This window comes from Nelumbo nucifera, chromosome 7 (genome assembly GCF_055504915.1).
Source record: "Nelumbo nucifera cultivar China Antique chromosome 7, China Antique-T2T, whole genome shotgun sequence".
In the NCBI taxonomy this organism is placed as follows: Eukaryota; Viridiplantae; Streptophyta; class Magnoliopsida; order Proteales; family Nelumbonaceae; genus Nelumbo; species Nelumbo nucifera.
This window is the reverse complement of record NC_142655.1, coordinates 15,656,244-15,681,963: the sequence shown is the minus strand read 5'-3', so window position 1 is coordinate 15,681,963 and position 25,720 is coordinate 15,656,244. Positions and strand designations below refer to the sequence as shown.

General features: G+C 38.5%; 1 protein-coding gene across 1 annotated transcript in view; it reads right to left on the bottom strand.

Moving 5' to 3' along the window:
• The window catches only part of LOC104607778 (DNA gyrase subunit B, chloroplastic/mitochondrial-like), a 42,140-nt gene extending 17,139 nt beyond the window's left edge, over positions 1 to 25,001 (bottom strand). Inside the window, exons 1-8 of the mRNA XM_010273473.3 lie at positions 24,738 to 25,001; positions 24,507 to 24,651; positions 15,343 to 15,423; positions 15,145 to 15,258; positions 9,300 to 9,356; positions 8,170 to 8,271; positions 5,890 to 6,040; positions 5,685 to 5,761 (exon numbers count right to left, since the gene is read on the bottom strand). Coding sequence (XP_010271775.1) covers positions 5,685 to 5,761; positions 5,890 to 6,040; positions 8,170 to 8,271; positions 9,300 to 9,356; positions 15,145 to 15,258; positions 15,343 to 15,423; positions 24,507 to 24,651; positions 24,738 to 24,880 — 870 coding nt within the window. The 5' untranslated portion in view covers positions 24,881 to 25,001. The remainder of the gene's footprint in view (positions 1 to 5,684; positions 5,762 to 5,889; positions 6,041 to 8,169; positions 8,272 to 9,299; positions 9,357 to 15,144; positions 15,259 to 15,342; positions 15,424 to 24,506; positions 24,652 to 24,737) is intronic.
• Positions 25,002 to 25,720: the final 719 nt, after the last annotated feature.

Below are 25,720 nucleotides of genomic sequence, written 5' to 3'. Positions count from 1 at the left end.
CCTAAATGAGGTGTTCCCTAACCCATTTTGATAATTGACTTCTTTTTTATCAATAGCAGAGATTTCATTAAATAATTGAGGAGTGAAATTGCATAGAAGGGGGGCTAAAATATCTTAACTCCCCACAATTGACACTAAACACCCAAAATACAAAAGCAATTACAACTGAGCCCAAAATACAGAACTCCTATTCACCCCTTGTCTAGCTAAACCATCTGCAAAAGAATTTGAACTTCTCTTTATCCATGTGCATCCAACTTCCATGTCTTTGGTCAACCATTTGTATTTCCTCTTTTCATTGTTGTAGCTCCATAAGTCTTGAGTTGTCTTCTTTTAACCAGTTCACTTCAGTCTAAGAGTCTCCTATGATCTGCTTGTTTATGTGCAAGTCCTTAGCCCTTTGAACCCCTTCCAAAGCTCTCTGGTCAGTCTCAGAGTCTCTTATTCCAATTGGGCCAGAAAACATGGCTATCACATTCCTTTTTTCATCCCTCATGATTCCCCCTATTCCAGAAGGCCCTGGATTGCCCATGCTTCTGCCATCAAAATTCAGTTTGGTAAAGCCAGGGGGGGTCCAATAAGAGCTTGAAACCTTCCTAACTGAGGCTGAATCTGCAATTTCCTTCCAATTCCTAATCAGATCATCTACTGAAATTTCTGCAAACAAATTCAAGATTTTAAGCCAATGAACTACCCTTACATGAACCACTTCTATCACTGCTTCCACAGTTCTCTCCTTTTCTACAAAGATCCTTAAGTTTCTTTCTTCCCAAATAGACCAACACACTGCAGCCCTAACACATCTCCACATAATCTTTGCCCTTTTTGTTGGCCAGTTAGAAGGAGAGGAAGTAAACAAGCTTTGCACATTTGGTTGAGAGTTCCACTTACACCCAAACAAAGAAGTAAACCATTCCCAAACAGTGATTTAAAAGGCGCGCCTAGGCGCAGCCCATTCAAAAGGTGCATGCCTGGCATGCTTAGGCATGTGCCTGGTGCGCCTTGTGCCTTAGCCTAAGTGTGCGCCGTTTGAAAATTTGCCGCCTTTTCCTTTTTTTTGAGTCTGGCGGCTAGGTCGAGAGCTCCGCCCCCAGACCCCCGTGCCACGCCCCTCGAGGCTGGCCCAAACATTCGCTCGCTCACTGAAGCTTCGAAAATCCCCTATTTGGTAATGTTGTCCATTCATTCGTCCTAATAAAATATCTTCTTAAAAGCAATTAAAACTATAAAATTATTATTTTTTGTGTGAAAACTAAGAATTTAAGACCCTAACATGGACTTGTTTTGGGCTTGCCTTGAGGGGCGTGGCACAAAGGCTGCTCGTAGAATTAGGAATTTAATGTCACATTAGCTACTTGATGCAATTGAGAAAAAAATGAGATTGTGGGTTTTATATGCTTGAAAACGTTTTATACGTTTGATTTCATTTTTAAATTCTCATTTGAATATGCTTTACATATTATATTTATGTATTTTAATTTTAAATAATAGGTTTTTTAAAACATTTATTTTAAAACATAAGTTTATACTTTTTATTAATATTATGCTTTATAGTTTTTTTTATTTTTTTTGCTTTTTTTTTGAATTTTTAGCTTTTTTTTAAATTGTACGCCTTGCCTCAAAAAGGTGCACGCCTCGCCTTGCACCTCAGGCGCAAAATGGCCCTTGTGCCTTTTTTGCGCTTTTAAAACACTGTTCCCAAATAAAGTTTGCAAATTGACATGAAATTAGTAAGTGAAACCCAGACTCACCAACAGCTTCGCAGAGGACACACCATTGAGGAGACAAGCATCTATTGGGCCTTTTTCTTTGAAGCAAATCTCCTATATTAACTCTTTCCAGAAAGGCCTCCCAACAAAAGCTTTCCACCTCCGTAGGAATAGCTTGACACGACACCTCTTTTACAGGGAAAGACAAACCAATAGGAACAGCCAGGTGTGTTACAGATTTAAAGAAAGAAGCACAAGTAAAGGTACCAGAGGAAGAGAGAGTTCAAATACTGACGTTTACCTTTGTTGGCTCCAAGAAAACCCCATCAAGGATGGATAATAGGGATAAGGTATTGTCCAATTCTATGTCCCTGATATCTCTTCTCAGTCCCAAATTCCAACCTAACCTAGAGGTATAGTTAGATGGTACAAGGAAGGTAGATACCGATTGACTCTTGAAGGTAGAGATGGCAAAGAAAATCGAATATTGTTCTTTTAAAGGAGAATCTCCGATCCAAACTTGTTCCCATAATTTAATAAGGTGGCCAGAGTGCAAATCATACCTAATCCAAGGAGAAAACAGAGGCAAAATAGCTTGGATTGCTTTCCATGGAGACATAGTTGTCAAGGCGGGCGTCTAGGCAACGCCTAGGCGACAAGGCGCCCTTGGAGGCTCGGCTTGCCCAGTCGTCTAGCAATTTTGAATACTGTCTTATAAAATACTTTTATATTGTTACTTTTTTTGAGATTATAATTATAAAATAGACATTATTAACCATTTTTTGTGTTTATAAACTAATTTCTTTTTATTATTTTCTTATTTGTTAGGGTTTAATCAAAACAAACATTGCTAACTGCTGTATTGAACCCTCAAAGACTTCAGAATTTGAACCAATAAGGGAAAAACTTAAAGTTTTGTTTAATCAACACATTTCGTCTTCTTCCACCTTTTCTTTTCTTCTTTTTCCTATAACAAAAATAGGGGTTCAGTCCCCATATTTTTTGAAATTTCTGGATAGTTATTAAGGAAAGATGGTTCAGTCCTCATAAATATGTTGATTCTCTAGACATAAACATGAAGTTAGAAAATTATAGATAGTTATTAAGGAAAGATGGTTATGGACCCTAGGGAACTACCTAGGATATGTATTTTTCACTTAAAAAAAATCCATCACCTAGGCGACAAGGCGCCCCCCCCCAGTTGCCTAGCCTTGCCTTGGCACCTTGAAAACTATGCATGGAGATGCCCTTGTAGTCTTTGCCAAAATGCTAGAGTCCCATCCTTTCTCTATAAGCCCATGAATACTACCCACTATCTTAACCCACAAGTTTTCTTTTTCTAGTGAGAATCTCCACAACCATTTCCCTAATAAAGCCAAATTTCTCTTCCTTATGGTCCCAATGCCAAGGCCTCCCTCCTTACTCCTACACACCACTTCCCACCCAACCCTATGGTGGCTTTTCTCCTCCCCTAGTTCCCAAAGGAAATCTCTCTTGTCGGGGCATTAAACACTGACAAAAAGTAAACAGGCAAGTTAGCTAAAGCAGACCTAATTAGGGTGATTCTCCCTCGAAGAGAAAGATAATTTTTCTTCCATGAGGCAAGTCTCTTCTCAAATTTCTCAACTATTGGATTCCAGAACCCCCCTCTTCGTGGATTATCTCCCCAAGGCAAGCCAAGGTAACTTAAGGGCCAGTTGGACACTACACACTCCAATATATCGGCACACTCCAAAATCTCCCCTTCCCCCATATTAACCCCTACTATACAACTTTTCTCAAAATTTACTTTAAGATTTGACATTTGCTCAAAAAGTTGAATAGTGAGTTTCCAACTCCTAATCCAATTGAGATCCCCACCTTCATAGAAAAGAACTGTATCGTTTGCAAACTGCAAGTGAGTAAGTGGTACATTCTCCCTCCCAACTCTCCACCCCCTAATTAGGTTCCTAAAATATGCTCTAGAGATTAGCCTCCCCAACAGTTCTGCAACCAAGGTAAACAGAAAAAGAGAAAGAGGGTCTCCTTGTTTGGTTCCTCTCAAAGCCGAAAAGAAGTCATCCACTATCCCATTCACTAAAATAAAATAATGACAAGTCCGAAGACAACCCATTCACCATAATTGACTTCTTTCTTTAAGGCTCTTGTTCAACCTTTTGTTTTCACTAGCACTTCCTTTTCTTGTGAAGCAGGTTTGGGGTAATCCCATCCCTCCAAGAGTTGGAGGTTTTTGTGGGGAAGTCTTCCTAAAAAGAATTAATACCTGCGATTTACTCCAAACTGAAAGAACTAATTTACGCTTATCCCCTCACTAATGTGTTATGTGTAAGGCTAATGGAGAAACTTGCTTTCACTTATTAATTTCATGCCCCTTTGTAGAATACATTTGGGAGTGGTCTTCTCATTGTTTGGGTGTAGGCCCCCTACATAATGTGCAAAACTTGTTTGCCTCTACTTTTTTAGGTGGCCAAAGAAAAGGGGACAGGTGTTATGGAAAAATATAAGGGTTGTGGTGAGATGGACCATTTGAGAAGAAAGGAATTCAAGAAAATTCTCAGACAAGGAAAGAAAATAGAGAGGCAATCATAGAAACCATTATGGTTAGAGTGGTACACTAGGTAAAGTCTATGGAGATCTATGCAAATTTCTCAAAAGGTGATATCATGAAAAACTGGAAGGAAGTGGATAGCTCAGACCCCATTGCAAGCCCTCTTTGGTCTCCACCAATGAATGACTACATGAAACTAAACTTTGATGGGAGTAGTATAGGTAACCCAGGTCCATCTGGTATTGGAGGGGTGTTTAGAAACAGTGAAGGCAAAATTGCTGGTCTATTCTCTGGCCCAATTGGAGTAGGTGACTCCTTAAGGGCAGAGGTTATGGCTGTTAAGGAGGGATTACAAAAGACAAAGGACATAACTTTAAGAAAGCTGATTATAGAAGGTGATTCAAAGCTGGTAGTGGAGTAGTTACAAAAGGAAGAAAAGGATTTTTTGGTTTTTAATAATCAAAAGAAGAGGTTCAAGTGGCTGACATGAAATAATGATGTGAAATTTAGTTGGGTTAAAAGAACAGCAAATGGGTAAGGAGGGATTACAAAAGGCAAAGGACATAAATTTAAGAAAGCTGATTATAGAAGGAGATTCAAAGCTGGTAGTGGAGTAGTTTCAAAAGGAAGAAAAGGATTTCTGGGTTTTTAATAATGAAAAGAAGAGGTTCAAGTGGCTGACACGAAATATAAATGTGAAATTTAGTTGGGTTAAAAGAACAGAAAATGGGTATGCTGATGTACTAGCTAAACAAGGGGTTGGAGAAGTCAATTGTTTTGGGCTCAGTTGTAATAGTAAATTTCTTTGGGGAGAGTTAAGAAAATGTACCTCTCCTATTCTTGTAATTACTGTTTTTTTAAAAGTCTTCTAATGCAATTCTGTTATTGATCAAAAAATTGATTCTATTGTCAATTCTATTTTCTTTTCTTTCAACATTTCTTTATCTTCTCTTTTTACTTTTTTCTTCTGTTCAGATCTGATCGGGATAGTAGTTTTCCTTTTAAGACTATGAAATAAATAACTATGTATGCATCATATAATCATGAAACCAATCACTAAGATTGTTTTTTATCAGTAACTCAGCAAATGACTGCATTTTCCATCACGTCCTGCTTGCTCACTCCGTGCAAGAGCTCCAATCAGGGCACCACCCATTACCAATTACTAAAATTATATGAAAAATATAGCCCACATAGTGGGTTTGCAGGTCCACTGGCCTCTGAATTATGACCTTAGGACCTGTCAGATTAATATCAGGGCACAACCCACTGCTTACCCTGTTTTAAGTGCATCACTTTCTTCTTATTTTATTTATGCACATAGGCGTCGGTGCCCCTGGGGGCACATCTAAATATCAGCTTTCTGCTGTAAACAGAACATAAAAGTATAAAACTATAGCAAAACGTGCATTATCAACATAACTTACCTCAGGATTCAGAAATGCCAGCTCCCTAATTCGCCCAGCTATTGTGCTATAATCAAACTGAATTTCAGTGGTGAATACTGCAAATTGAGGCAACAAAAGATAAAATAAGCAAAAAAAAGGTGCATTTTAAATGCAACTTGTCATTCGGGGCATTTAGAAAAATGTATGCACTTGATATCTCAGACAGCATATGGAATTTAAAGACCTTCTTTATCAGGCCAAAACTTGATGCGTGTCCCCCGACGATCACTTAAGTCACCTTGAAGCACCTGACTTGTCAGAGTTGTCACTGGCTTTCCACGGGAATACATTTGTTGGTATTCCATTCCATCACGCCAAACAGTAACTTGTAATGCCTGTGTAGCAATGATTGCAACTGTTACACAGTTGATGTATAATACCTAAATACCTAGAAAGACAAGGAAACTAATAACCATCAAAGAAACCGGTATACACTATACAGCTCTTATGGAATCTTGCTGTTGCAAAACTGAAGGTTGGACAAGCTACCAAGGCCCACAATGTCAGGGTGGGCTTCTGAACTTGAACTGCTATGGACCAGCACAGCCAGTGAAGTTTGGCCCACAAACCAGACTTCAGCCATGATCTGCAAGCATTTATGCCTAATGAACAGGTCTAGACTACGGTATGATCAGTCATTTAAAAGGTGCACCTGAGCATACAAGCATCTTTGAAAAGACATGTGCTAAGTGTGCCTTGCACTTGACTCAAGCATGCACCACAGCACAATCTTGTGCCTTTCCAAGCATAGTGACCGGGCCAGGGGCACAGCCCCCAGGCCCTCGAACCAAGCCCTTGAGACAAGCCCAGACCCCCCTCCTTGCTAGTACAGTTCTCTCATCCTTCTTAATAGTTAATACACGCATTTTTCATCAAACAATTTGATTCCTAATCATTCATCAAAAAAACAATTTGATTCCTAATCCTAGAATACAATGTAATGCAACAAAATTCACAAAACCAATCCCTTTATATATTTTAGGACCTTCAAATGAACTTGTCTAGGATTGTCTGAGATGCTTAGTGTAGCGGTGAATGTCCTTTATCATAGAAATAGAAATGCAAGATGTTTAACATCAATTGGGAGAGAAATAAACACATTGTAACTTTCACATGCTTGAATTGTTGAGTGCTTGAATGTTTTCATAATGTTGAGTGTTTGAATGTTTTCATAATGTTGAGTGCCTAAACAGAACGAAATGGCAAAACAGGACTCATGTAGCCAAGCCCATATAGTCAAGACAAGGCTTAGAAGATGATTGATTGATTGATTGATTATTTTTTTCTATACTTTCACTTCGAATATGTTTTATTTATATGTCATGTTTATGCATTAATTTGAGCCAATAAGCTTTTTAGAATATATAGTTTTTTTTAATTTAATTTTGCATTTTTGAATTAATCTTTTTTAATTTTTCACCTTGCTTCAAAAAGGTGTGCACATTGCCTTGCACATTGCACCTTGGGCATAAAACAGCCTCTTGCGCTTTTTTTGGCACCTTGGAGTCTTGGACATTTAAAACACTAGATATGATAGATTGGGGCTGACTCAATCAGTCCTAATTAGGCCAATTATTTAAAAGCATGAGCCAACATGATATATGCAACTTTTGGTAATATTCAGGAATTTTATTGATCTATGAAATAAAGAATGATATACAAAACCTCAATGGCTCACCATGAAGCTTCTTGTAGTAAGGAGCTAGTGAGCTACCATACCAGGATATATGATGAGTTTCATTATCATCAAGAAAGGAAGATTGTTTATTTCATTATTCTTGAACTTGTGTGTCTTGCTGACCATTTTCACTACCTCTTCCCCATAGAGGTAGGATATGCACTCTTGCTTATTTATCTTTAATAGAATCTTCTGTTCTTGGTGCAAATAAAATAATAATAAAAATGAAAACACAATGACCTTATATTTAAACTAGGCCCAAACTGTCCATTCAGATTACTGCACCTAAGAATTGGCATACCATGCAGTTTGATTTGAAGCTCACAGCCCAAAAAAATTTTAACAAAGCACTCAAACAATAAAACCATTGCCTGACTTTGATTGATTTTAATGTTTACTTTTCCATTTCATCACCAAAAGTTATAATGTATGCCCTTTCTTCTTTTGCATTTCATTATTTTTTCTTCTTTTGGTTTGTTGAATTTTCTTTACCTTTGTTTGAAGATGTAATTAAGTGGATCATGTACCCAGAATGAGCCTTGTCAGATATTAAAAAAATCAATATTTTTATCATATATGTTGGATGAGATCCTATTAGATTTTTATGCCAACAAGTCTACAATGAGAGTGTTGAAAGCACTCACATATGCAGGTCCAAGCAAAATAAAGTAATGGATCCATAGATGTTACAGCTAAAATTTTAACAAATAAATAGAAATTAGAACATACACCAAAACTTCCGTGTAAAAAAAGGAAAAAACAAGTAGCCATCAAAGAAGAAACAACCTCAGACAAAGCATTAACAACAGATAAGCCCACGCCATGCAACCCCCCAGAGACATTGTAACCACTACTTGAACCCCCAAATTTGCCTCCTGCATGTAGTATCTGCAACAGAATTCAATGTCGACATGTAGTCATTAGCAATTAATCATTTAATTTAAGAAAATAAATAAATGGCGGGAAATTACCAATTCATGTTGAAAGTCAAAACACAACATTCAAATTTCATCAAACAACTATAATAGATATTTATATTTCATAATAGGAATGCTTAATATGCACAGAAATCAGCAGAGTTGCTTTAACATGATAAACAATTACTACTTTTGTGTATGTGTATGCTTATGTTTAGATCAACAAAAAGAATAACAAAAGAAGCAAAGAATAGACAAAGATATTAGACTAATAGGATAGAAATAATCCAAATCAGAGCAAAGGAGGTTCAAGGCCTGAACAAACCAATGTGTGTGTTTATGCAAAAAGCATACATAATTGGCAATAGTTTCATAATAATTAAAACAAAATAGTTCGTTGGAAATATTAACAGAGTTCATGAGAATCTAAGATGATAATAATTAAGGATATCTAAGAGAGTAGTCACTAACACAACAACTAGTATATAGTTAGCTCACCATAGAGCAGCAAAGAGCAGAAAGAATTCAATTCCTATTTACCATAATTGCAAAAAACAAAATGAACACCCCTTTATATCTACCAGACCAGTGCCTGTTCCTAGTTGCTTACAGTTGACTTTCAAACTGAAAAACATAATGCATCAGAAAGAAGCTACAAATTAAAATTCATTGAAGAGGTAAAAGAATAGAAAGGCTGGTAGTTCAAAATCCTTGTGTGCCTACTAGGACTTTGAACTAGCAGCTTTACCCTTGCAAATTTCCCCTTTCACCTATGCAGTTTAAATTTTTTGGGTGGATCCCAGCAAAACAATAATACTTTTATGGCAAGTAATCCCAAACAACAAATATTCTAGTATATTTCAGAAGTAATACACTGTTTAAAGAAGGAAGATGCAATCAAAAAGCAAGTTAAGAACAGAAGCAAAGTACAAGGCTACAAGCATCCACCATCTGTAGACTATCAAGAAAACCAGAGTAGGAAAAGATATTTGGTGATACCGTCAAAACAGTCTCCAATGCTGACTTCTTTGTAACTGGATGCAAATCCGTTGGAATCTGCAGGAAAAGAACATAGATGAGATATGGAATAAATATGAAAAAAAGAATCAATAATGTGTACAAGCTGCTTTTATACTGTATTATGTAGGTGCAACTTGCATAAAAAGGTGCCTGACTGCTAGGACCAAGATACCACAACCTAATTAAATAATCTTCCATAGGGTTCTTACAAAGATGCTGTGCAAATAACAATTCTGACTTGCCAGATGAACACACTGACTTAAATGGTTTGTGTCCAGGAAATTGCTTAGGTGTTGCCCCTCAGGATCAAAAGGTGTTCCCTCATTAATTTCCCAGTTTCAAGGGGCCTTAATTAAGGATAGGCAGATTATTGACCAGATTCTAATTGGAATGAGTGTGTAGAGGCCCAAAAAAATTAAGGAAAAAGGGAGTATCAATCAAAGTTCGACCTGGAGAAAGCCTACAATCTAGTCGATTGGAAGTTTTTAATTAACATCTTGAAAAGCTGTGGGTTTGGGGAGTTGTGGTACAAGTGGATCAAAGGTTGTTCGCAAACAAGTCATTTCTCAATCCCTAAGAGTAGATTTGATGCAGCTTATGCAAGCTTAATGGTGAAACTGCAATTCATCTCTTACTCTTCTGTCCTTTTGTTGGCTTTATCTGGGAGTGGTTTGCTTCACTTTTTGATTGCAGGTGGCTCAATCTTGTTAGTTTGGGAGGGTTGTTTAACCCTTTTGTTTTTAGTTGTTCTACTAAAAGGGGCAGACTGATGTGGAAACGCACAGGTGTCACGGTCTGACACAGGCTTAGCCTTACCTTCGCTTGGTGGGCTTACGTTAAGTGGCATTATCGTAAATATCGCCAATATGATTTTTGGGAGAAGTGATGTTTCCTATTGGCAAACCTCCAAAAGCTTAACGTACTCTTTGAAGAGGGGTGGTCGACCACCTTGGGTGCCTAACCTTAGCACTCCTAGACCAACATCCTTTGCAGGGCAGCCCTGATTAATGGCTAGCGTTGCTACCAAGGTTCCTCATGATCACACACACACTCATGGGGACAGTGCATGGATCGGCACCACACCACGCAGATCGAGGGGAGGCTTTCCATGAGGGTTTGGCCCAAGCATATCCCTACACCTCGCCACATGCCTAAGCTGATCGAGTTACCCCATTGCCCACATCGCACGGGTGTGCTCAGGCCCAGTGGTTGCCTTACACATCATCGGCACAGCATGTGCCTCGCATCATCGGCACCACAATCACCTCACATCATGGCCTTCCCCCTTTGGCACGTAAGCGGCACCTCCCATGGACCGGCAAGAGCCATAGATAGCCATTCATGATCTAGTGCCACTGACCTTGGTGGAGCCATTCATCGAGCCACACATGGTCCTTAAGCACACATCAGGCTTGTCTTGGCCGCACATGTCCCGAACGCCACACGCACAAGTTTCTTATGCTGCAGATCTACCCCGTGACACAAGGACAGCAGTGATTTGAACAGTCTTGTGGAGGAAAGAAACTCTAGAATATTTGGGGAAAAGGAAAAGCATAAGGAAGCTTTGATTGAGGTCATAACCCTAAGAGTGGCACATTGGGTTAAGACCCTGAATCAGTTCTCAGACTTTAAGATTGATGATTTCTTCAGAGTTTGGGGGGCTATAGCTGCCTCATCTTCTAGAAGACAGCTTGCAGCAGCGGTCTGGTCTCCCCCACCCTGTGGCTGGTTGAAACTGAATTTCAATGGGAATACTATGGGCAATCCAAGCCCCTCTAAATTTCAAGATGTCTCAACCAATTGTGAAAAGAATTGAAAAGCTAATGAGGAACTTCCTTTGGGAACTAGGAGAAGGGACGAAATATCATTTGGTGAGATGGGAAATGGTATCTGAGAAGAAGGAAGAAGGGGGGTTAGGGAATTGGCAACATGAGTATGAAAAATTGGCTCTCTTGAGCAAGTGACTTTAGCACTTTCTTGTGGAAGATGAGAGATTGTGGCACAAAGTCATGGCTAGTATTCATGGGTCATCAAGAAATGAATGGGAAGTTAGTTGTTTGCACTCTGCACAGAGCTAATCTTTTTTTTTGGCTTCATGGGGCTACACAATGGGGGTAGCCCATCCCCCTCCCTTAACCCAGCAGGAACAAATCTATTCTTGTTGCACCTTGGAAAGTTATACACAAAATCCTTCCCCCTTTACTTAATCAAGTGAGGTATGACTTGGCTTCGGGTCATAAAATAAGATTTTGAGAAAATGTCTAGATAGGGGAGTCCCCTTTGAAAGAGGTTTTTCCCTCTCTATTAGTTCTTTCCAATAGTAAAGAAAGACTTATGTCTGAGTTTGTTCAATTTCATCCTTCACCCTTAGGGCTGAATTGGAACTTGGGCTTCACAAGGAATCTTAGAGAGTCAAAAATCCCCTCAATGTCTTAACTTAATGCGCATTTTGGATTCCATAATCTTTTGATGACAGGGGGGGAAGATAGCCAGGTCTGGTTCCTTAGTCCAAATGGGTTGTTTTCTTGCAATTCCTTTTTTAAGTCCCTTGTATCCACTTCCTCTTCTCCCTCCTTTCTTGTTAAAGAAATTTGGTATCATCCCATTCCCCTAAAAGTTAGGGCTTTTTGCTAGGAAGGTTGCCATGGATGCATTAATACTTCTGAATCTACTTCAAAGGAAAAGACCAACTTGGCTTGTCCCCCAACTGGTGCTTCCTATGTAAGTTGAATGGTGAGACTACTTTCATTATTGATCTCTTGTTCCTTTGTTTGTTGTATTTAGGAATGGTTTTTTCTCTTTTTAGTTGCAGGTGAAACCCTCCTGCCAGTTTGGAAAGGTTGTTTAGCCCTTCTATTTTGAGAAGCACATAAAGGAGAGGCAAGATCCTGTGGAGATGTACAAGGGTGTGGTAGTGATTTGGACAGTGTGGGAAGAAAGAAACTCCAGATTTTTTGGGGAGAAGGAAAGGAGTAAGGAGACAGTGATAGAAATTATTACTTTGAGAGTTGCACATTCAGTAAAGACCTTGAAACTCGAAACTCTTTCCAGACTTCAAAGTGGAGGTTGGTCAATCCCAGTGGGTAGGTGGCAGAAACTGAATTTTGATTGCAATAGTGTGAGCAATCGGGGCCCTTCAGGAATTGAAGGGGTGATTAGACTTTAGAGATGAGAGTGCTATTATATGTGCTTTGTTTTCTGACCCGGTTGAACAAGGTGATTTGGTAAAAGCAGAATCTTTAGCAACAATTTGGGGTTGAGAAAGCTAAAGAGATGGGAATTGGTAGTTTGATCATTGAAGATGATTCAAAGATAGTTGAGATGGTTGAAAAATACATGAAGTGGTAGTTTGGCAGCCCAAAGTCCCTGCCCTGTACCCCACCCCCAACAAGGCTAGAAATTCCAACCCCATCCTCATCCCCAAAAGGAACGGGGATCCCTGAATGTGCCCCGCCCTGCCTTAGTTATTCCTACTTGCAAATCTTTTCTTTTTCTTATTTTTTTGACACCTACCTAGAACTATATTATATTATGTAATGTGATATAATATAATATATACTAAAAATTATGTTTGAAACCTGCCCCAAACTCAATCAGTGATCAAAAACCACGGGGACAGGTCAAATTGCAATCTCTAGTTAGAAGATCTGCTAACAGCTTGGTAGATGGTTTAGCTAAGCAAAGGATTCGAAGGCAAAATATGTACTGGGCACAATTGTAATACAGTATTGGTTATTGGGTGACTAGCTCTGTAATGGGTTTGCTAGTTTCTCATAACTTCTTGTTGTAATCCGTTATTTTAAGTATTAATGAATGAAGGATTTCCTGTGTTGCTGATCAAAATAAAGAAGTTTTATGTCCAGGAACAAGAAAGAGTTTAAGGAAGACCTTTATACTTCGACCGGTATCTAACCTGTGGATTTATCTGAATTAGGAGAACCTGCAAACTGAAGTGAAGGAACTACTGGGTAATAGACTGCCCCAAAGTGGATTGCACAGGAACAAGGAGTATAAAGATATATCCCCTTTGTGGTTCATGATAAGTTGTTTGTTAAGGAATTATACTTGAGACTTTATGGCAGTTAATTTGGGCAATCAGTGTACTTAGGTGCTGACAATGATAGGAAAGGAAACACAAGTTAGAATTCCAGCAGACATACTGGGAGTGGGGAGTAAACTGCACCAAATCCCAGGTGATGGCCTTGCTATTATGATCTTTAGGGTGCCACCTCCCAGGGGCCTTCTTTCTATGGATTGGAGGAGATTCAGCCAATTATATCCAGAAGGGCAAGGGGTTTGAAAGAGGCACTTGGAGGTTTTCCTATTTACTTAATGAGACCAAGCATCCTTTGAGATCCTATCCTTCTGTCTTGTATTGGATCCCAATGGATCTAAATCATACAGACAACAACCTAGCTAGGTCTGGGTTGAACAGGGAGAATATGTATAGCAGTCCACTCTACCTTATTAAACTTGTATGGTTACATTCTTATATAATTCAGCATGGATTATACCTACATTTTTTTGGTCAAACGATTTGTATCACTCTTCCAATCAATATTTTGGCCATTGCCATTCAAAAAATGGAGGGTTGAGCCAAAGAAAGGGTATAGTAAAAAATGTTAAAGAAAAAAAAAACATTTTGACTGCTCTAACATGAGAATCAAATCTCCTAATCTGTCAAAGTGGGCTTGCAGACTGACAAGGAAGGTAGAAAGATAGGCAATTTCACAACTACTGAAATTTATTCTGCAATTTGGATCCATCTTATACTGCTGAAGGAACTCTCCATTCCCCAAGTCATCAATTATCATGGCTCCTCAGTCCAATATATCTCAATGCTATGTGAATCTGTTTCTGATAAGAAATAGAAAATAAAAATATCACAGGAAATCTTGTAGAATCTCATATCACCACCCAACATCATCTGAACATTTCCCTTTGTTCCTCATAATGCAGTGGGGCTAGAACAAACTATCAGAAAACAGAAACGAGAGAGTAGAAAGGGTAGAGCAAGAGAAAAGAAAGAGAAATCCCAAGGAATCACTCCAAGGGGTCCTAGAATCACTCTAGGGTTTGTAGGAATCACTCCATACAGCAAGAGAGCTCTTAAGAAATCTTCATTCATTCATTAGCATCAAAAGGAAGAGAATACATCTATTTATAGAGTGACTTGTGTGGCCCGGAATACTGTTCACCATAATTATAAAAATGCCACTCCTTGTCTTGTGCATCAAGAAACACAATAACTTTCTATCTACTAATACAAATAAAATGAAAATTGAAAGATAAGCCCTACTAAACTAGAGGAACAAGATGTTAAAACCCAGGCCCATGCAGGACTAGTTAAAATGACGAAAATACCCATACTGTCCAAATACACAAAAATACAGAAAATTTAGAAAATTGCAAATTTGATTCTTCGGCTTCTGCATTACCTCATGCCCATGCTATAGCAGATTCCAAGGCATCAATCCTCAAAGTTCTTCATTATTTATTTCCAAATCCTATACATGAAGTTAGAATTGTTGATGCCCTACCTCATTCTATTGTCATATAAGAATATAAAATAAGACTTCACCATGTTTCCCCAAAGACTACAAAGATCCCAAGCATTTCCCAAAATGGTAAAGAAGAAAATTTCAGATTACAATGCGATAATTGGCCAAAATGAAATTTTGACTGCGCAACTTTCAAAGGATGGCAATAGAACATAGAACAGTGTGCAAGAAGGAATGCTCAAAATACAAATTCATTACATCACGTATCACTATAAAATAGAAAGCCTCTCTTGTTGACATAACAAAAAGGAACAAGGTCATACCCCACGCCCATTGTCAGTGATGCTCACAGAATTATCAGCAAGCAAAACAACATCTATCTTGGAGGCAAATCCAGCTTGAGCTTCATCAATAGCATTATCCAATATTTCATAAACCTAAAGAAATTATATAAAACAGTAAGAATTGGAAAAATTAAACAAGACTAAATATCAGAATGTAAAGAGCTAAGGCAAAAATACCAAATGATGTAACCCACGCGGCCCTGTACTTCCAATATACATTCCTGGCCTTTTTCTGACAGGATCTAAGCCCTCCAGCACCTGAACATATCAGAAATTGTTCACCTCACCAAAACTTAATCCAACTAAAACAACAATGACAACTAAGAAACTACATAAAATAATACTGGAAAGCCACACTTCAAGGTCAAACCTCTGAATGCATTATTTTCAATGTAGTTTTTTCCTTTATCTTGTTGCTTTTCTTTTCTTGTATATGAATGATATGTGCACGAAAAGGGAAAAAAAAAACATATTATTGTAGGGAATTTAATCTAACACAGATGTTGGACAAGGAAAAGGGAGACTGAGAATGGCATCAAGGGCAAAACACAAAACTATAAATACAGAGAAAAGGATACTAAAATTGTTACAAAACAATAAGACAATATAACTATCAAAAATCATCCCAAAGGTTGAGATGACCAAGTCAAAGAATATGTTCATCAATAAGTACTCCAATCCCCCAAAATATGCATTCTCTCTCCAACCCATGCTTTGCCAAACTATTTGCAGACCCATAGAGTCATAGACCCCTTGCAACCAACAATCCTGCTTCTTTTTAGCTCTTTTATCTCCTTCATAGAGTTTTTGCACTGCCAAGGACATTTTTCTTCTTTCCAGCCTCAAACCCTCTAAAACTGCTAATACTTCAGCTCTTATCAAGCTTCCAATAGCCTGCTGGTCCAGAAAAAGTGTTAGAATGCCTCCATAATCACTCCAATTCCAGGTGAGCCCAGATCACCCTTACTGCAGCCATCAAAATTAAGCTTAATAAAATGAGCTGCAGGAAGTTACCGTTGAGGGTGAGCAACAACCCCCATTATAGAGGAATTTGCGACCAATTATCATCCTCCAATAATGACATCAGTAGAGAAACAATTAACCCATTGAACCACTTACATAGTGATATACTGATATGATCTATGATGACCCTCCTTTCTTGAGTCTTGTCTTTGAATAATCTCCCATTTTTATTCTCCTAAATGGACAACAATATCCTTACCCTAGCATATCTCCATAACATATTCCCCCTCTTGGTTGGTGGATTGAAGGAGTTGCTGTATAAAGGCAACACATTCTTTTTTTTAATTCATGTTTGTATGATGATAACCAATGAAACAGATTAAATTCACCATATACATTCTTTTTATAATAATAGTCTTTTTTTGCATATAGCTATGATCAGGCCAAAAGGGACATGGATTTAATCAGTGATAAATGGTTTAAGGGCCCACAATTTAATAATGGATATGGTACTAAACAGACTGTAATGGTGGAACAGGATTCATGTAGAACCCCATATAGTTGGGACAAGGCTTATATTAATTCATTTGAATTCATGCTTTTCTCGAAAGGAGATTTAATGAGGGTTAACCCCCACACCTCAAATTCTAAGTCTCACACATTGAAAGATCCTAACACCTTTTTTTGAGAAAAGGGTAATGTATTAGAGAAGCAAAAGATTTACAAACCCTGCTCAAAAAGAAATTGAAGCAGGGAAGAGAAAAGCAAAAGCTGATGACATGTCTGAACTAGATACAAAAAGATTTCTATGATCAAAAAAAGAACTAAAAGGAATATCCTTTAGCTGTCTATGCATTGCAGACCAAGAATAGATTCTTCCCCATATGCTTTTTTAGGATTGTATCCTCCGAATCGCACTTGTTTTCAAAGATTCTCCTGCTTCTTTCCATCCAAATAGACCAAACTACTGCTGCCGGGACCACTTCCCATAAAACTTTCCCTCTCTTGGACAGACCACCCTCAAGTTGCCAGCACTCCAACAAAGAAATCAAATCTTTTGGGAAACAGAATGGAACTTCAAACAGCCCCCCAAGGCTTTTTCCCAAATCCAGTTGGCAAGCTTACAATGAATGAATAGATGTTCTGCATTTTCTGAAGCAGCCCCACATAAAATACATCTGCTTTGCTCCACCACCCAACCCCTTTTAGTTAATGAGTCTGCTGTCAAACACTTCACAAGAGTAGCTGTCCATAACAAAAATACAACTTTAGGTGGAGCAACAGAAAGATCCTAACACCTTGCCCCATGTCCTTGCCTTTTAAGCCTTTTTATTTAGAATTCAAATAATAATATGATATGAATGGTGAACCTTGATCTTGATGAGATCTTATGAGGCTTAACCTTCTCACCTTGAGTCTTAGGCCTCAAGCATGGAAAATCTTAACACATCGCCTAATGCCTCCTTTTATGACATTGATTTAGACTCTAGATAAATGATGAACCTTCATTTGATTGCCCAGGGAGTGGAAAGGTGTCCACAGCATAAAGCACACCTATTAATTGAGATCACATCAAGGGCTTCATTACAGATGGATTGTGCACTCAGTTATGGCTCTAAGCTTTGGCACCCCAAGGTACAATGCTGGTCTAGTCTTCACCTAAGGGTAGCAGATGTGCAGTGCACAAGCATGTATGAAAAGGATGACCTTATAAAACCATATCCAGATGGTGTATAAAGCTTCAAAAAGATTACAAAAAAGTGCTAACGATCTTATAAGCACGAATCTCAATATAAGAGCAGGAAATTGGTCGCCAGAAGGTATGACAAAATAACTGTTTGGTCCGCATCATGGTCTACCAGGCTATTAAAAACAGTTGGGAAGGCTATTTTCAGCATGGAAAGACCAAAAGCTTCATTTGAAGCATCCCAATTTTCAGCTTTTTGGTCTTTCCATGCACTTGTCTTCGACTCTTTTAGTCTACACAATACCAAATGGCAAAAGACCATTTTTTGGTCTTTTGGGCATTCCGCAGAACAAAAGACACACCAAACACCACCATAATATATAGACACCATCAGCCTAGATCTTTTGACTCTCCAAACACTTTTCTCTTCAGTCTTCTTTCTCTCTTCTTTCTCTTCTTTCTTCTTTATTTTTCCTTGGATAATGACCTTGTTTAAGGCCAAGCTTTTGTAACAACCCATAACAGACAAAAACATTGTGTATCCAAAAAAGATTTCACCAACAGGTAAAAGCAAGGAGACATACAAAAGTGGTTAAATAACCAAAAGAAGTTCCTTCACAAGCCTCTCAATGCACTAGAAAATTCTTCTTTAATCTTTCTAGATGCTCCAGCAAACAACAAAAGATGTAATATTCTGAAGGATAGAACCCCTATAACCTGTTGACACCCTCAGCCAATAAATAAGAATCCCCTCCAACTGAAGAAGTGAACATCCAGAGAAAATTAAAAGAGATCAATAAAGGTAATCGCAAATGAAAGGTGAAATAAGAGTATAGGAACAGATAATCCACAAATTCTTCCAGTTTACGAATCAAGTACATGTTAGAGATTGAAAGGCCACCATGCTTAAGATGATCCACCATAAGCATCTTGTCAGATTGCCCAACAAACAAGTCATATTAAGGCCCCTACTCAAGGAGGATCCTACTGACCCCAAATACAATCAGCAGAAACCTGCTAAGGCACATCCCTAAAAAAACAGCCTATCTAAAAAGTCACTCTTAAATCCACCTTCAAGCAGCCACTTTCCTTGAGTGAGTTTCCTCTTGAAAAGTCCTATACTAAACTGACTAGCTGAAACCACAATTTCAGAATCGGTGACCATGTCATTTGGACTCCAGACTGCAACATCACTTTTCACTAATATGTGCTTGATGGAAAACCCACAAAGAAGCACATTGTTCTTTAATCCATTATTGTATATAACTTTTAAATAGCATTGCTAACCAGAGTTCTTTTATATATAAAGAATATTGAATTTTTTTGATAAAATATAAAGAAGATTGAATTCAATAAAATTAAAAAAAAAGTAATATAAAAAAGAGAGAAATTGGACTCCAGAAGATTTTAATACCGTAGATAATTAGAGGAAGCATTGTTTAACATTACTGCCTCACTTTCTTTTATCAATGACAGACAAACTTTATTAGTATAAAGTAATGAAGTCCATATATGTACAACTGCTCTTTTTAGAGATAAGGAGCCTTATCTCTATCCTTTGAGTTTCCTTTTAACTTTTACACTGTGCCCAAAACATGTGTTCCCTCTCCATCCCTTGCTTAATCCATCAAGCTATTGGCCACCCTTGGAACCCATTGAACCCTCTGATGCAGTAAGGCTGGAACAAACTATCAGAAGACAGAAATGAGAGAGAGAAAAAGAGAGTAGAAAGGGTAGAGAAACGGATTTGTGCCTTTCACTTCCTGTAATGTCACATCTAATATATAATTCATCAAACTTATACATATTTTGAAACCTTGCTTGAGATTAGTCAACTCCACAATCCACATATCATGGAAGTATTGTGGAATGTACTTTTCTTGCAAATACCTCTTCATCTCTGTTTCTGCCCATGTGGTAATAGGATATTCACCTCCATTTTCTAGTCGTTGCTCAAGAGTTCCCAACCATACTTTAGCAATACCCGTGAGCTTCATGCGTTCAAATCTAAATCTTTGTTTTTCAAACATATCATGCCAATCAAAATATTCTTCTAGTATAGCAATCCAATCAAAGAATGTTTGTCGGTCTTCATCTCCCTTGAAATTAGGCACTTCCCTTTCTCTTTTAACATTCTTGAAAACCTTACTCCTATAGCCAACAATACTAGATCTACTTTTTTTTTTGATAAATCAATACTAGATCTACTTTCTTCCAAGTTCCACCAATTTCTAAATTAAATCAACCATAGACCCTTCATATGGTTCAAAAACCCTAACATCGTTGATTCTAAACCCATGAGATTGTTTAAATGATACCCTAGGCCCATAGAATCAATCACTTTGTGAGATCATGGTGACTAATTAGCTCTGATACCAAAACTGATGCAGTAAGGCTGGAACAAACTATCAGAAGACAGAAATGAGAGGGAGGGAGGGAGAGAGAGAGAGAGAGAGAAGAAGAAGAAGAAGAAGAAGAAGAAGAAGAAGAAGAAGAAGAAGAAGAAGAAGAAGAAAGGGTAGAGAGAAAAAAGAGAGAAATCCCAAGGAATCACTCCAAGGGATCCTAGAATCACTCTAGGGTTTGTAGGAATCAGTCTCCATACAACAAACTTGCTCTAAAGAAATCTCCATTCATTCATTAGCTCCAAAAGGAATAGAATACATCTATTTGTAAAGTGACTTGTGTGGCCCAAAATACTGTTCACCATAATTACAAAAACGCCACTCCTTGTCTTGTGCATCAAGAAACACAATAACTTTCTATCTACTAATGCTATAAACTGAAAATTGAAAGACAAGCACTACCAAGCTAGAAGAACAAGATGCTATAGCCCAAGCCCACATGAGACTGGTCAAAATGACGAAAATACCCATACTATCCAAATATAAAGAAACACAGAAAATTTCCGAAAATTCCAAATTTTATTCTTTAGCTCCTGCATTACCCTCACTTCCATATCTCTAGTCAACTGCCTAAACTTTTTTACTTCATTACTGTAAGACCACAGCCTCATTCGTTTTTCAGTAAGTTACTTACCTAGGTAAGTGCATTTACCCAAGCAAGTTTTTCCCAGGGAAATGCATTTATCCATGTTCTTTAAATCATGAAATTTACCTAGGTAAGTTTGGCAATTTACCATTTTATCCATATGTTCTATTCTTACAAGGGACAATTTTGTCCACTGGTTTTTGGCATTTTCCCCCGAGGTGGGAAAGTAACCCACTTGGAAGAAGGGTATCACTTTCCTAGGTGAGTGACACCCAAGGGAATGTTGGTTTACCAAGGGCCTCACAATTATTGAAAAACGGACATGCACTATAAAGCAGCCTCTCTTTTTTGCAGCTATCCTACCACTAAATTTGAATCTCCTTCCATAATCAGCTTTTCCATGTTCATCTCCTTTGCCATCTGCACCTTCCACTACAGCCATAACTTCAGCCCTTAGTGAATCTCCTACTCCAATCAGACCCAAGAACAAAGCAACAATATTACCTTCCTCATCTCTAAAAATTCCCCCCACTCATAAAGTCCTTGGTTCCCTCTACTACGTCCATCACAGTTGAGTTTTAAGAACTCTCTGTCTAATGAATCTGAAAACCCAACGCAAATCAGGGCGTTATGATCCAAAAACGACATGGGAGAAGGAAAGGGTTTGAAAAAATGAAGAGAATGGAGCAAATAACAGAAAGAAAATGGGGCTAAATAATGAGGTTCATGCACCCAAATCTGCAACATTCCTGGGAAGGTCTCTGCCGCTGCTCTTGGACACTCAAATGGAGAAGATGATAGGGTTCTATCGTCCTTTGAAGAGGGGTCAGACCCTGGAAATTACACAAATATTTGGGGACAGTTTTGTCCCAAAAAAATAAATAAGTGCTTATTGAATAAGCACTTAAGAAAGCTACCCATTCCTTGCTCATCTTAAGTGCTTATTTTCAAAATATGTACTTATTGGGCATTTTTTCTAAACAGGAATAAGCACTTATTATCCACTTATTGTGTGATCCCAGCACTTAAGATAATTACTTATTTTAGGTGTTCCCAAACAGGGGCTCAGGAGTAAGTGGATGGCACCAGGTGTGAAGGTGTTGGGGCAACCCAGTCCCTCCAAGGGTAGAAGCATTCATGTCGCTGGTGGCTATGGATAGTGTTCTAACCTTACATCATCTTAAATTCAGAGGCTTTTGTATGGGAAACATTTGCCTTGTGTGCAGGGAGAGTGACTGAGAAAACAGTTTTCCATCTGTTCTCTTGTAGGCTGGCTGGATTATGCTGGAAATTCTATTCCGCTCTGTTTGGTATGCAAATGTTTCTTCCTGGGACTCCTGCTGAAATATTTTCTAAGTGGTCATCATTTAGGGGGAGAAAGAAAGCTAAGATGGTGTGGAGTTGCTTACTGTTTGCTGGACCATTCGAAAAGAAAGAAATAGAAGAGTGTTTGAAGATAAACAGTGGGAGACAGAGAATAACGTGGCATCTATTGGAAGGGTTGTCACAAATTGGGAGCTCATTGTACATGAATTTGCACAAGTGAACGCTTGGGGCTGGGGTCCCAATTCTTGAAATGTTCTTAAAATTCAATAATGTAATTTTGAAAGCTTTCTTTGATCAGTTTCATTGGTGCCCCCTCGACACCAGATTGACTGTAATGATTTTTCATTTTAATGAAATTTTCTTGTTACTATCAAAAAAATTCAAAAGTCCCTTATGCCCCTCTTAAAACCCAAGCCCAAGCTGATGCCATTGTTTGAAGAAGAAGAGGCAATGAATTTTGAAATTGGTTCTACCTTGAGGCTGGATAGTGCAAAAAAAGAGGAAAATTGGTCCTTTAGAGGAGATTGCCCCACCTACTTGTTTCCTTGAGCTTGACATGGTTACCCGAAGAAACACCATATCTAATGTATGGAAGAAATAAAGGGAGTATATCATGGATTGCCTTCCAAGGTGAAGCTCTTGTAACCCTTGCAAACATGCCAGCGCCCCACCCATTGTCCAAATATCCATGTATACTTGCCACCACTTTATGCAACAATTTATCCTTGTCCTTCGGTAGCCTCCAAAGCCACTTTCCCAACAAAGCCAAATCCTTTTTCTCTATGTTTCCTAATCCAAGCCTCCCTACCTTTTGCTCTCAGACACCTCAATCCAGTTTATTATATGATCTTTTATTCAATCCCCTAACTCCCACAAGAAATCTCTCATTATTCAAATATTCATGTGTATCTGTCACCACTTTATACAGTTTATCCTTGGCCTTCAGTAGCCTCCAAAGCAACTTGTCCAACAAAGCCAAATCCTTTTTCATTATGTTTCCTTTCTTTTCTTTTCTTTTTTTTTTATCAGCATTCTCTATGTTTCCTGTTCCCAAGCCCCCCCCCCCCGACGTTTGCTTTCAAACACCTTATTCGTAATCCAGTTTATAAGATGATCTTTTCTTCTCTCCCCTAACTCCCACAAGAAATCCCTCATTGTTTTCTCCATCTTTTACTCGCCTTCTAAGGTACCTTGAAAACTGACAAATTTTTGGGAGATAATAGCCCTTCTTCCATGCTGCCAACCTTTTTCAAAATTTTTGTATAACCAATTTTCAAAAGCTAGGATTCCTAGGATTAGCCCCTAGAGGCAAACTTAAGTATTGCATAGGCCAAGGGGAGATTGAACAGCCCATCAATTCTGCAGCAAGACCTATCTCTCTATCATCCATGTTGATTCCTACAATAAAACTCTAAAGAAATTGATCTTCAAGTCTGACATTTGTTCAAAGAGTTGTGCCATCAAATTCATATTTTCCACCAAATGACCATCTTGTCCATAACCTAAAAAGCATGACATCATCCAGTGATTTAAAATGTGCACATAGGCACAAAAGTGAAGCACATATTATTAAGGCATGCACCTTGCCTAAGCCCCAGGCACAGCACTTACAAAACGTGTGGGACTGGTGCGTCTTGCACTTCAGCCCAGGTGTATGCCTTTAGAAAATTTGCATATGTTTCTTTTCTTTATGCCTAATAGCTGAGCCGAGGGCAGACCAAGCCCCTTGATGCAAGCCCAAACAAATCCATAATCCGTATTAGGGTCTTAAATTCTTAAATCCCTACAAAAACATTATAATTTTAACCGTCTTTTGAAAATATCTTTTATTAAGATGAACGAATGAGCACGTTAGGATCGGGGGTTCTAGGGGCTCCGACAAAGGCAGCTCGTAGAATCGGGAATGCATTAGGAGCAAAAAAGCAATTGATTTTCCTACCAATTTTCCGAACTCTTAAATGATATATACCACATCTAAGATGAAAACAACCGTAAGCATTTATTATCTAGTAAGGTCAATAAGGACCCCTCCAAAGCCCAAGTTCCTTAACGAAGAGAGAAATGCAAGCTTGCAATATATACGGATATTCAGCTCAATGAACGAAGCACGATCCCTCAATGCCCATTGGTGGTGACTCTCCGAACAAATTTAAATTGAAGTAGATCATTTCAAGTATTCGGAGGGGGGGAACGCTAACTAACAGTTCACCAAGATATCCATAGTTCCAGCATGGTGCTTCACTTCTCAAGAACATGAAACGTATATCCTCTTCTGACGAGTGATTCCTTGATAAATATACCCTTCAACTTCCACGTAAAAAATATTGATGAAGAACAAAAATAATAAGAAAAAACCTGAAATTTATTTGCCTACCTGAATCTGTTCCGAACTATAAGCTTTCGAGGTCGCATTCTCCTGAAATGCTTCAGCAGCTGTGCTCGACGACATGAAAGCCTTTGCACAAACCGCATTTCGCCGCAAAAACCGAGTCGAAATTGATTTCGACCGAAAACTCGTTCTGAATAAAAAAAGGACTCTCTTAGCAAAGATATCAGAAACAAAAACAACTTTATCTTGGCACGACACGAATGAGGAAGCAGAGACCTGGTTCTGCTGAAGTAGAGAGCAGAGCAATAGCTGGGAAACGAGGAAGAGAGAGAGAGACTGTGAGTGCGAATAGATGCGGAGATGAAGAAGCGCGATGCCATGAGTCGAATCGAAAAGTTGGAAGGTTTCAGAAGAGCCATTAAAGAGGTTTTTGTAGTGGTGAGGGTCTTCCGCTTTCCTTGGTTTTATTCCATATCAGTTGGTTTTGAGTTGCAGTCTTGCAGATAAACCTCCCTCCCACAGTCCCACCCTGCCAGAATTCCAGACTCTCCTTTTTTTCCCTCTAAAACCCTATTCGGAATTTTGGATACGCTCGTTTGCTCGCGGCTCGCCTTCGTTTGTTTACATTCCTTTTAGCCACGTGGAACAAAGACGTCCTAACACTTTGCTACAAACATCCAGTTATTCTTTCGGTAGCTTTTGTGAAACCCACCCCTAAAGTTTCCCTTAAATTTGGTAATTGCAATCACCTTTCTTAAATGTTTTGGGACAATTCCAAATAGACCCCATAAAGTTATTGTTGAGACTGATTTCACCCCTTTTCTTTTTTTTTTTAAGGCAATGGCTAATTTCATTAAGAATGCTCAGAAAACTCAAATACAGTACATGAGAGTACAATCAACAAACTAAAAAAGAAAAGATAAACTCAATACAGATTGCAACAAATCCTGAGCACGAGAAGAAATTCTTGTAAGTGCTTCAACAGAGTCAAAACTCCAATAAAGGAGGACCAACCTCCAACAGAGTCAAAACTTCACAAGAAACTCTCGAAAACTGGGATACACAAAAAAAAAAATTGCTAAAGTCATCTTTTCTATGACAATCACAACTAAAAACTTCAGATTTGAAAGGTGAAAAGAAGAGAACCAACCATTGTCTCACCCAGGCTTAGATGTAACGGTTATCTTGCAAAATAAAACTCCTTCCAAGGCAAACCATCCCTAGGCATGAGGCAAGTGTCAAAAAGCGGTTCCTCCAAT